The sequence below is a fragment of the Tribolium castaneum genome, chromosome 3, assembly GCF_031307605.1.
Source record: "Tribolium castaneum strain GA2 chromosome 3, icTriCast1.1, whole genome shotgun sequence".
NCBI lineage: Eukaryota > Metazoa > Arthropoda > Insecta > Coleoptera > Tenebrionidae > Tribolium > Tribolium castaneum.
In genome coordinates, this window is record NC_087396.1 from 22982175 (window position 1) to 22994761 (window position 12587).

The 12587-nt window shown below is 33.9% G+C and overlaps 1 protein-coding gene across 4 annotated transcripts; it reads left to right on the forward strand.

Annotated features, from left to right (window-relative positions):
• Positions 1 to 918: 918 nt before the first annotated feature.
• On the forward strand, positions 919 to 12105 carry LOC100142447 (growth arrest-specific protein 1). Of its 4 annotated transcripts, none has more exons than XM_008197063.3 (3): positions 919 to 1133; positions 6611 to 6846; positions 9256 to 12105. In XM_008197063.3, the coding sequence occupies exons 2-3, from the start codon at positions 6613 to 6615 to the stop codon at positions 9733 to 9735; spliced, it is 714 nt and encodes a 237-aa protein (XP_008195285.1). In that variant the 5' UTR covers positions 919 to 1133; positions 6611 to 6612; the 3' UTR covers positions 9736 to 12105. The 4 variants fall into 4 exon arrangements, with proteins under 4 accessions (XP_008195285.1, XP_064211588.1, XP_064211586.1 ...); XM_064355518.1 differs by lacking the exon at positions 919 to 1133 and adding an exon at positions 1379 to 1562; XM_064355516.1 differs by lacking the exon at positions 919 to 1133 and adding an exon at positions 6199 to 6560.
• Positions 12106 to 12587: the final 482 nt, after the last annotated feature.

Here is a 12587-nt window from a genome sequence, read left to right on the forward strand (position 1 = left end):
TTAGTTTAACGTGAAAAGAAGGCAAGGAATTTTTTTTATTGAACTCAATATAAAAAAAACTTGCTTTTTAAGAGAAAACTCAAATACAATAGCTACTGTAAATAATTTTTCAGTTAATAATATATAAAAAAATGTTGTGAAAGAGTAAGTCCGTCAAAAATTAGAGATGACTTTAGACTCTTTCGATTAAAATATAAATACATCGTACCTAGAAAACTGTAATTTGTTCGATCTATTATTCAGTTCATTAACTCATACATTTCTCTAATAATCTCTTCTATAACAGAAAAAATAGTGTCAAAAAATAAAGAACATATTTAAAAAAACATCAATATTTTTTCCAATTTAATGACTATTAGGAGAAAATAGGAAGCAGTTTAATATTTTGAGAAACATTTGATTCTTTTGAAGATATTAAAAGTGGTTAAAGTTTGCTTAAAAGCACTGGCAACTTAAAAAAACAAAACAGCGTTGTCTTAAATGATAGCGATGTAAATATATATTAAAATTTTTGAAGCAGTTTCTCCATAAAAGTTTATCCAAAATTGTTGACTTTTTCGGTGTTTCTGTGAAAAAAATTAGAACAGCAAGTGAATTTTTAATTTTGTGAAGGAAGTGTAAAAAAATTCAATTTTTCAAGTTAAATTTGAATTCGTGAGCTTGTTTCAAATTTTGGTTGCAGATTTTTGCTTTCTTCGATTAATTAAATGGTCCTGTGTTTGTGTGTACAATCTTTCATACACACTTATTCTGAATCATGAAGTAATTCAAAAAGTTGTAGTTTTTGGTTCCAAAATTGGAGCTTTTGGTCCAGTTAATTCAAATCGAAAGCTGGCTCGTTGCCCCCTCGGCCCCTGAAAAAATCGGCGCCCATGTCCGTTCACTTCTTGTAGGGAGAGAGAGGTCGGTTTCAGGTACTCGCCTCTGCTGGCTGTCAGCCTCTTTCCAACACAACTTAATTTCCAAACCTCAATAGCGCGTCGGTTGTCGCGGAGGAAGGACGTCTTCTTCGACGCACTGTGTGTTTCTGTGACGGCATTTAATCAGTGAACGTGTGCAGTGATTCTAGTGATAGGAAATAGAAATTCTCGTCTAAATGACCATGTGACAAGAATTCCACACACAATTCAACGGTGAGTTCTGTGATCCCCACGGAAATCGACTTTTTAATAGCCCAAAACATGCGTGCGTACACATGCTACGACTATTTGGATTTCCTGTCGTAAAATCACACGATCTAAAAGTGGCAACTCAAAAAAGGGACTCTGACGCGCTACCAACACTAAACCTGACACCTTTGCCAACCTGAAACCGTCCAACATGCGAAAAGCTCTGCTTTATTTTTGACGCCGCGGTCAAAGCTCACTAGAAAACGCTTCCCGCCAAAAATATCAACAAAACTTTCCGTAACTTCTCAACAAACTATCAAGTGATAGTTTGTCAAGATAACGCAAAAATTTTAAGCCATGTAAATAACCCGACACTTTTATAACTGTTTTGTTGCTACAAACGGAATTATCCGATACCCTAAAAGAGTTTTATTGAAGTTTTGTGTCGAATCGGTAAGTCATAAACGCTTTAATGTGTTTTGATAAGTCGCCCCTGACACGATTTACTTTGTCTGCTGTTTTGATAATTTACGTAAGACTTTTGATTTTTATTTAACCGCGCAGGAAGCAGGAATTTTCCGTGGATTTAGCAAAGCAAATAAACACAAAACCAAATTTCCAAATTATAAACATAAATGTTGATTAAGTGATCACGAAAAGTTTAAACAATGCCACATTTTTGTTTAATAGGAACATACCAACTCTTCCGACCAAATACTCCAGATAACGTACCGTTGAATTTTAATAGGTCATAAATTCTAGAAACGATAAAAACGACACAAGAAAAGAATTTCAAAGCTACTTAACTCAGAACGCGCATAATTAAGTGGCTCATCTGATCGACTAGAATACAAGGAAGAGAGGAAAAAGTTGTTTGAAAACCTTCCATTGGAATTAAAAATTGGGTGTCATAAAGCTGACAAGATTAACAACAGCTTTTGTGAACACTATAAAAAACTTTGGCACCATTATCTACAATGCGGAGATCAAAGACATTAGAATTGGGGAAGAATTGATGGTTTTCTGTCAGTGTGGGGAAACCGTCGTTTATTATTTTTCCAAATACAGTGGAGCCCAGTTATAACGAACTCCGAAAATAGCTCGTTACATCTGAAGCGGTAAATCAAATGAAGTGTTTTTAGTAGTTATTTTGACTTTGCATATGAATGCTCAAAAGAACAAAAAATAACTTGGATTATCCGAATATTCATTGTTTCTGAGATATAGAGTTTTGGTCGTCGAAAAAATTTTAAATCAGTTATCAACATCATTATCAAAATTCGGTGAAAAGTTCGTTATGAACGGAAAATTTTGTCTCGTTTTAAGTGTAGTTGTTGTGATAAGCGGGTTCGTTGTAACCGGGCTCCACTGTACTTTGTCGTCGAGCTGATCGCTTGACAGATCACAACCGAGCGCCGTTTTTGCCGCAAATTCAAGGCAGAAGCCGACGTTTATCGATAATTATTGTTTGTCGATGATTTGCAGTTGATGATTAAAATTCGCATCACGCCCTGCCTTTCTCGGTAGTCCCGCATCCTGCCCCCGCCAGACCGTACCTAATAACTCAATTTATGAGCCACGACAAGGCCGAAAGTTCGACTTTCACGGAGATTCGGGCTCTAGGTAGAGAGAAAAAAAAACGTCATTAAGTCGGATGGACATATGGCGTCGTTTCAAAAGAACTATTCATAAAATTGACAGATACAGATAAATTTAGCTGTGTTGGCTTTCCGTATACATGTGGCATGCGTCTGGCGGCAGGAGGGTGGGAAAGCGATTTACGACACAAATGTCGACAAAGGGCCGGGGCTTAATCCATTTTTAAAGATCTCGATTGAAGGATAAAGTGAACGCTTCTAAAAATATTTTCACCAAACGTTATTGCAACTAATGAGCACGTTTCCAGTTTGGTCTATATTTAGATCACGTCTTAGTTAATTAAAGCAGTTAAAAATTGCTAGAAGGACGTACACTTTCACTTTCTAAATGCAAATATTGGTATTTGATCAAAAAACCTGCACAAAATTCATAACTTGTCACAACTAAGTATTTTTTTCTTAAACCGTTCACTGTTTTATATTCTGTTCATTGTTTTAGATAGTACATATATTTGTCTATCTAGTAATAAAAAAATGTTTCATCAAATAGAAGAATTTACTAAAAAATCAATAAAGTATTAGAGAGCAGATTGGGGTTTTTAAAATTAAATTAAATTAAATTTATTATTATTAGAGTGCCCAATTAAAGACAAGTTCTAAATCTGTGACGAAAAAATACGAGTAGAAATGTTTTTTTTTTAATTAAGTAAAAATCGAAAATGACTATAAAAGAATAAAACACTTAATCACGCTTAATTTATTTTATATGTTGTAACCTTTGCAGTGGAATTTAAACGACCACTGATTTGCATAAAATTTGAAAATTACATAATTTTGAAATCGCTGGAATTAATTTGTACTCCTTTATTTATTTTCACCAAGATTAAACTGTCAAGCAGAATGAGTTAGGAACACAGAATTCGTTTCCTTAAATGTGGTGGCTTTAGAAGTACAAAAAATAAAAACATTTTTTATGAGTGAACTTCTGTGGACACCCACTTTCCTAAGTAAAAAAACAAACAAACAACCAAAATTGCCTATAAGAGAGGAAAAACAGCAAGTGCTCTTACACAACAATATGTGGGCTTCATCTACCTGTCTTTGAATGAAAATAAATCCGGGATGAACGTGACAACGAAGACGGCAGATGGTTTAAGGGACAAGGCCGAGCAGCTGGCGCAATTTGAATCGAGTCTCAAATTTCTTATTGTGACAATGACAAAAATAATGAACACAATATGTGGACGTCTCGTCTCACTGACAATCCTTAAGTAAATAAAAAGTAATTAAGAGTGACGTCAAGGAACGGCTCTAAATCATTCAAAAAAGGACGAGTTTACGAATATAGCGACTGTAGCCTTGAATTTGACTGAAAAATAACTGAAATTGTGACGATATCAAGCAAATGATACGTCTTGTTGAACGATGATTCGGAGGATTAATCTGTTGAATGGTCAAAATTTCTTCGTCATACAGTCAGTCGTCTAAATTGAGTCTCCCCGCCGGTTCAATACACGCATAATGAACCAGATTTTTTTTCTGTAAATAACGCAGAGACAACAATAAATATCTCCCCATTCAGCAAGTCATTGTTCGGTCATGGATCAAAGCCAGCTAATGACCAAACTTTTCGTCTAAATTCAGAAAAAATCTGCACTTGATTGCGACGTGCTTTGCTTACGACTAATCTATTTTCTTTTATTTTCTTAACTACGGTAAAATTATTCCACCAATTGAACTATTTTGGTGTAAGCCTACGTATAATAAATTAAAACTCTAAAAATCGAAGCAAATTTGAAAATTTTGACCAATTTTTGCTTTAAATTGCAATTTTCTCGAAAACTATTTGTCGGGGAACAATGATCTTTTTCGAAAAAAATAGATTATGAAAAGAGCTTTCCAACGATAATACACTTCATGGGGTTATCTCTAACAGTTCCGGAGCTATTGCTCGACAAATGTGCCGGGTACCCGGATTCGACCAAAACTGCGACAAAAATTGCAAAAATCAAAACACTAAAAATCGAAGCAATTAATTTTTTTTCTGCATGTAACAACTCTAGGGGGTTGTTAAGGCATATATAAGTCCAAAAAACTATGATAGAACGAGTTTTAAAAAAAATTAATTTTTTCACTTTCTTGAAGGTAAGTGTTATTATTCAGAAAATTTTAGCAAAAAAAATCAAATTTTTAAATCTCATGAAAAGTTCGTATAATATAGAAAATGAGCCGCTGAATTCAATGGAACAAACCGCATTGCTCTATGACTTTTAGTTTTTGAGTTATGAATTTTTTTGTTGGATAAAATTTTTCACTATGACAAATGGCTACCCCAAATTTAGGCAAAAAATTTTAAATTTTTAATTCTTGTGAAAAATTGATATAATATGTAAAATGAGCCGTAGAATTCAATCGAACAAACCGCAATGCTATACGACTTTTAGTTTTTTTTTAATGAATTTTTTTAGTGAAAAACTTTGATCGCCTCTGTAGCCGGAACCGTTGCCCGGAACGGCTCCGGGTTTAATCGAAAAAATAGAGAAAATTAAGCGCTATCAGATGGTTTTTTGTTCGTTGCTCTAACTCTTACAGTTTCCGAGAAAAACGCAAAAAAAGGTTCCCATTTTCACTTTTTTTTATTTTCAATCTCCAATTACGGCGAAACTATTAGAGTTATCGAGAAACGGAAAAATCGAGGACAACCGGAATAAAAAACTCTACAAAATGGCATAGGACTCAAGGCGATATCTTGCAAAAAAATTTTCAAATTTCAATCGCCGATTACGGCCAAACTAAAAGAGCTAGGAGAAAACTCTTTTTTCCATCGTAAAGAGCACATCAAAATCTATAAGATAGGATCGGTTTTATTCGATTTTGAAACACTTTAAAAATTGGCCGATTTTAAGGGGGGGGGGGGTTAACTTTTTTTTAACTTTTTTTAATTTCTCATTTACGGCTAAACTATTCCAAAAAGTGGAACTGTTTTGATCCTAACCTATGCAAAATGATCCGGGGAATCGATTGGCATCGAGAAAATTACCAAATTCCCAATAGTTTTTTAGTTATGAATTTTTTAAAATTTTACCTATTTTTGCTTTTATCTGCAATTTGCTCGAAAACTATTAGTCGGAGAACAATAATCTTTTTTAAAAAAAATAGATTATTTAAAGAGCTTTTTAACGATAATACACTTCATGGGGTTATCTCTAATAGTTCCGGAGCTATTGCTCGACAAATGTGCCGGGTACCCGGAATCGACCAAAACTGCGACAAAAATTGCAAAAATCAAAACTCTAAAAATCGAAGCAATTAATTTTTTTTCTACATTTAACAACTCTAGGGGGTTGTTAAGGCATATATAAGTCCAAAAAACTATAATAGAAAAAGTTTAAAAAAAAAATTATTTTTTCACTTTCTTAAAGGTAAGTGTATTTATTACTCAGGAAATTATACCAAAAAAAAAATCAAAATTTTAAATCTCGTGAAAAGTTGGTATAATACACAAAATGAGCCGCTGAATTCAATGGAACAAATCGCAGTGCTCTACGACTTTTAGTTTTTGAGTTATGATTTTTTTTTTGAATTCTTGAAGGCAATAAGTGAGTTGCCCACCAAAGTTTTTAACAAATATCAAAACCAGCACTCGCTAATGCTCAAACTTTTGCACTAGATTCTCCAAAACCGTTTTCTGCACTTGACTGCAATCCCGCGACATGCCTACTGTCACGTATTCTTTGCACTAGCTTACGTCTAATCACTAAATTCGCGCTTCTGATACAATTACCCACATTATTACGATCGCGCTAGTCGTGTTATTATTAGTGCAAAACCATGGGGGTCAAGTTCGCGAGTCGTAACAATGAGATGCAATCTGTTGGATTTTTGATAAAGTCACATTTGCAGGCATGTGGTGGGTCATGGTATCAGTGGCGGCTCTGATGGGTGTAGCGACGCCGCTGCCTTGCGAGGAGGCAAGGATGAGGTGCGCCTACAGGGTGGGGTGTGGGATGGCCCTCCAGAATTACGTGATGGGGTGTTCAGGAGTCCTGCAAGGACCGCCACCCACGCACTGCCCCGAGATCTGCCACCATTCCCTCATTGCCCTCACCTCCACCGAAGAGGGCAAGGATTTGATGAATGTAAGTTAAAAACAGATCGTTTTTTTATTAAAAAGTTCAAAGGTGTCGCTTTGTTGTTATTCGTTCGCTTGCATCATGTGAGATAAGTGTAAAAAATGTGGGGCTGACCTATGCTGTTGTTTACCAGCCAAAAACCGATGGAAAAAATAATCAATAAAATAACAACTGCAGTTTTCTAAATTTTATTGTTTTCTTCATAATCATGGCAGCGAAAACAAAAAAGTCAATAGCTATGACTGAAGCTCTTCTTTCACAAAGTAGGCTTTGTTATTTCCACCATCTGGAAATTTAAGTCACAAACATTTTTCCAAAGGAAACAGTTTTTATTACGTGTTAGTGTTTTAGCTATAAATCAGTTTTAGGGGCTTTCTAAAAATCTCTTAATGTCCCTTCAGAATATTAAGTAGCCGTCTTATTGTCCTAAACTATAAGCTTAAAATGATTGGTATATTCGTCTGACAGTTGCTACAAACTGACTTAATCCAGTTTAGTAAATCTCCGTGAAATATGTGTCTAGAAAGTCTAGAATCTACGAGCGACTAAACTGAACGAAAAAATAATGTTGGTTTTTGTGTTCAATATATATTTTTTTTTTGATTGAAATACTTCTTTTATCACCTATGACTTATAACAGTTATAATAACACAAAGATTCCTGTGAGTAATATTTTTTTAAATTAATTTTTTTTATTTAACCTATTTTTACTATTATTTGCAATTAGACGAAGAATAACGATATTTTTGAAAAAGTTAAACAATAAATTTTGGCTATGGCCAAAAATTTGGCTTACTCTTTAAAAAATTAGATGTAATAATTAAGTTTTTGCTAAATAAACGCTTAGAAAAGGTAAATTTTGGTCATTTTTGATGAAATTTGGTATTTTTTTTATTTCAGTTTAATAAAAACACGAAGAAAAACTTGATTTTTGGTCTGGAAACGTGTTTAAATCATTATAACTGGCAAAAATAATGTCATTTTTGACATAATTTTGTGATTAACTGGCTTATTTTATAAGAAATTTTGTGCAATAATTGAGTTTTTGCTGAATAAACACTTAGAAAAGGTAAATTTTTGGCCATTTTTTGACCAAATATGGTGATTTTTTCGTTCTGATTTAATAAAAACAGGAAAAAAGACTCGATTTTTGGTCTAAAAACGTGTTTAAATCCTCAGAACTTGCAAAAATAAAATCATTTTTGACATAATTTTTTGATTTATTGGCTTATTTTGTAAGAAATTTTGTGCAATCATTGAGTTTTTGCTGAATAAACACTTAGAAAAGGTAAATTTTTGGCCATTTTTTGACCAAATATGGTGATTTTTTCGTTCTGATTTAATAAAAGCAGGAAGAAAGGCTTGATTTTTGGTCTAAAAACATGTATAAATCCTCAAAACTTGCAAAAATAATGTCATTTTTGACATAATGTTTTGATTTATTGGCTTATTTTGTAAGAAATTTTGTGCAATCATTGAGTTTTTGCTGAATAAAAACTTAGAAAAGGTAAATTTTTGGCCATTTTTTGACCAAATTTGGTGATTTTTTCGTTCTGATTTAATAAAAACAGGAAAAAAGACTCGATTTTTGGTCTAAAAACGTGTTTAAATCCTCAGAACTTGCAAAAATAAAATCATTTTTGACATCATTTTTTGATTTATTGTCTTATTTTGTAAGAAATTTTGTGCAATCATTGAATTTTTGCTGAATAAAAACTTAGAAAAGGTAAATTTTTGGCCATTTTTTGACCAAATATGGTGATTTTTTCGTTCTGATTTAATAGAAACAGGAAGAAAGACTCGATTTTTGGTCTAAAAACGTGTTTAAATCCTCAGAACTTGCAAAAATAAAATCATTTTTGACATAATTTTTTGATTTATTGGCTTATTTTGTAAGAAATTTTGTGCAATAATTGAATTTTTGCTGAATAAAAACTTAGAAAAGGTAAATTTTTGGGCATTTTTTGACCAAATTTGGTAATTTTTTCGTTCTAGTTTAATAAAAACAGGAAGAAAGATTTGATTTTTGGTCTAAAACGTGTTTAGAAATCCTCAGAACTTGCAATAATAATGTCATTTTTGACACATATTCTGTGATTTATTGGCTTACTTTTTAAGAAATTTGGAGCAATAATTGAGTTTTTTTCGGAATAAACGCTTAGGAAATTTAAATCTTTGGTCATTTTCGGCTAAATGTGGTGATTTTTTCGTTCTAATTTAATAAAAACAGGAAGAAAGATGATTTTTGGTCTAAAAACGTGTTTAAATCCCCAGAAGTAACAAACACTTGATTTTCTTCTACACAATAAGTTTTTAAGAGATAATTTTTGATTGCGTTAGACTTTGAATTTTTCCATTCATTTTATTGCTACATTTCATTGGTTTTTCACCACCAAACATTTGTCTCCGTTTCAGTGCGAATGCAGTGACGAGTACTGCGAAGACCAGAAACGCCGCTCGGAGATCTGCCGCCCCCAGGTGATGAAGTCCATCAGCGAGCCGGTCGTCTCCTGCCGGGTGGCCCAGTGGATCTGCGCAGCGGACGCCCTCTGCTCCACCGCCTTGGAGTACTACAACCACTACTGCCGGGCGATGTTCCACGGCAAAAAGTGCACTCCTCGGTGCAACAACTCCATCTCGATCCTGCGGCGGCAGGAAAAAGCCGCCAAACTGACCATGTGCAAGTGCGACGGTCTCGAAGACTACGACTGTCCGGCCATCCAGCGCAACATGGAGAAGCTGTGCTTCCACAAACGCGTGCACCACCACCAGAACGCCACCACGCCGCCGCCGCCGCCCCCGCCGGTGCACCCCAACGACGTGATGGGCGCGGCGGCGGCGCCCGCCCTCGCCCTGGGGGCGCTCCTGGCCGCCGCCCTTGCACTGGCTACGTGATACCCTCGGGCTTCCTCAACTCCGAATCTACCTCGATTTAACAGTATTTATTTATTTTTTCGTATTTATGGAGCGGTGGGCGCGCTAACCAAAGTTTAGACGGTTAACTATGTCACGTTATAGTTCCTAAACCAGAAGACATGCCAGAAACGAGAAGCAAACGCAAGATTAAACTGTAAATTATTTGTACATAGATTGGAGGTTTTGTATTATAGTGGCGCGAGACCAACTTCCAGTGAATGTAAAGGTTTAGCTTTAAACTAGGTTTTTCATTCCCTTTCATTTAGGGACGATCCTTGATGCTACCAAAGAAGCGCTTGATGCTGTATATTGCTTTAAGTTATTTCAGAGTCGCTCTATACACACTTGCACTTCTTGTTGGGCCCGAAATGTTCATTTTTACGCCAGGGCTGGAGCACCAAATCACACTTTTTTGCTCATAAAATAACGAAACCAAGCGTTTTTGTCAAAGTTTTACGAAGAAATTAAGCATAATTAATTAACTTAACTTGAAAATGAAATTTTAATAGAAGTTTTTAGCGGAACTCAGTCAAATTTCTAGCAAAGTATCCGTTTTAAAATTTGCAAAAAGTTAGGAATATGAGAAATATTAAGATTAGAATATTTTTAGAATCACTCCATAAAAAACATTTCTTACTTTTTTTACTCTACAGAATTACAAATTTTGAATCTGGATTATTATGAGTGCAAAGATTACAAAAAGTCAGTTATATTGAAAAATACAGCGTGTTTCATATAATTTTACAAGGTCTGCCTACAATGTATGCACCCAAGTATAAAAAGTTATAAAATTATTTTTTGGAAAAACATTTATTTTATTTTTGGGAACCTTTGAATTTTCGAATATGCATTGAATTTTTTCGATCGTTTGTAAAAAAATCGCTAAAAAATAACTCAAATCGGGCGAAATCAATTTTCATAACAAAATCAAACAAACTGAAATAACATCAATTTCGATGTGTTTTTTTAGTCAGTTTCCGCAAAGTTATTGGGAAAAAAACCAAAATGTTCTTAAAAAGATTTGTCTAGAAACAATATCATTGAAGTTAGAGCATAATCTTTAACCAAAATGTCGTCGTAATAGGATGTCCAAAAACGTGCACAAAACGAAAACTTAAAGAAATTTCTAAAAATTCTATTTAAAAACGACGTAAATACGGAGTGAGTTTAAAGTAACGCCCGTATTTCATATTTTGTAGTGTCTCATTTTTGAAAAAAATCTTTGATCAAGTACTGTAGTTTGACTTTATTTCAAAATTTATGAGTCATTGGCTTTTGAAAAATGACGATATTTTAATTATTTTTTTTTAAACTGACATTTTTGTTTACTGTTTTTGATAGTAACTGGTAACCATAAAAAAAGGAAAAATAAGGCAAAACAAAACTCAAAAAAATGAAATAAAATATTTTTTGTTATGAATAAATTTACAATAAATGTTTTATTTTTAATGTTCTTTTATTGTTCTGAGCTTATTTTATAATGGACGATTGTTTTTTGTAATTTTTTTGCGTTTGAGCTTCATATTAAGTGTTCTCATGCTGCTTACTTAGAAAAATGTGAAAAATAATTGCGCCTTACAAAATAAGAAAATAACAAAAAGTTGAAGTCTTTTGTGTATGATTACCTAATTATCTAAGTTTTTATATTTGTTATAATATTTTTTCTTGGTTATTTTTTATTTTATTTATTTTTTACTATCAAAAACTGTAGAGAAAAATGTGGTTTGTCCTTTAAAAAATTAAACAAAATCAAATTTTAACTAAAAAAAACAGGTTTTTTCTAAACGACCTACGTATTCCTAAGATTTTAGGCGCTACTTAAATTCACTCTCAATACGAGATTATTTTTTTCGTAAAGTTGAGGAAAGAAACGCTCGGTGTAAATTTTTTGTCGGTGGACAAAACAGGGCAAATTTTGAAAGGAGTCTGAATTAAAAGCAGCTGAAGCTGAAATATTTAAATCGATTGGCGGCCGCTTGACGCGTCCGGTCGTTAACCATTAATTTTCATAATTAATGCCGTTATTTCGGTCCAAATAATTAGCATCACGCAAAGCCAAGCTAGCAATTAAGTTTTCCACGTGATCAGATCCGAGTTCCGTGTGCGTAATGAAGATGTCGCCTTTAATTTAGCTTCCCTGTTAATTAGCGGTGTTTGAAGACAATCAACTAACAACAAACAAAAGTTGTGGTCGTGCTCGAGCTCGAGGTATTGAATGAATTTTGTATAAATTTGTTAAGAGATATTATAATTGTATAGAATTTTATTTATGCGTGTTGGTCGGGGTCGTATCGGCCCCCGCATATTATGTACAAAAATGAAAATAAACGTATTGTTTGTTATCCAGAAGGTAGTGTTGGTTTTTTTACCATAATTGATTTATCTATTATGTATTTTAATCTCCGTCGGGCCGTGTAAGATGCCTCCACGGTGGTCCGAGGCTAATTAAGGTGGCCATTATGCACGGAAAATATAAGCTAGAGAGGACGATCAACTCGGGGAGGATTCATAACAGGAAATCGGACCGCCGCGTAATCCGGAGGTAATCGGTGGGTTTTTTTGCAAAAGAGCGGGAGGTAAGCGCACTTACCGAGACAGCGTTTTGTCAGCGGCCACACATCGGACAAAGGAAAAAATTCTTTCAAACATTACCAAGTTTGTTTATTTATTGAAAAAAATTGAACTATTTTGACATTATCCCATGTAAAATGATCAGGGCAATCGATTGGCGTCGAGAAATACGCCAAATTCCCAATAGTTTTTTAATTATGTTTTTTTTTATTTTAGGCACTTTTTTGGATTCATTTGCAATTTGCTCGAAAACTATTAGT

Coding starts and splice junctions, on each gene's coding strand:
- LOC100142447 (XM_064355516.1), top strand. CDS start 6,539: ATGGGGGTCAAGTTCGCGAGTC. Junction 6,561..6,610: donor GGGGGTCAAGTTCGCGAGTC/GTAACAATGAGA, acceptor TCACATTTGCAG/GCATGTGGTGGGTCATGGTA. Junction 6,847..9,255: donor AGGGCAAGGATTTGATGAAT/GTAAGTTAAAAA, acceptor TCTCCGTTTCAG/TGCGAATGCAGTGACGAGTA.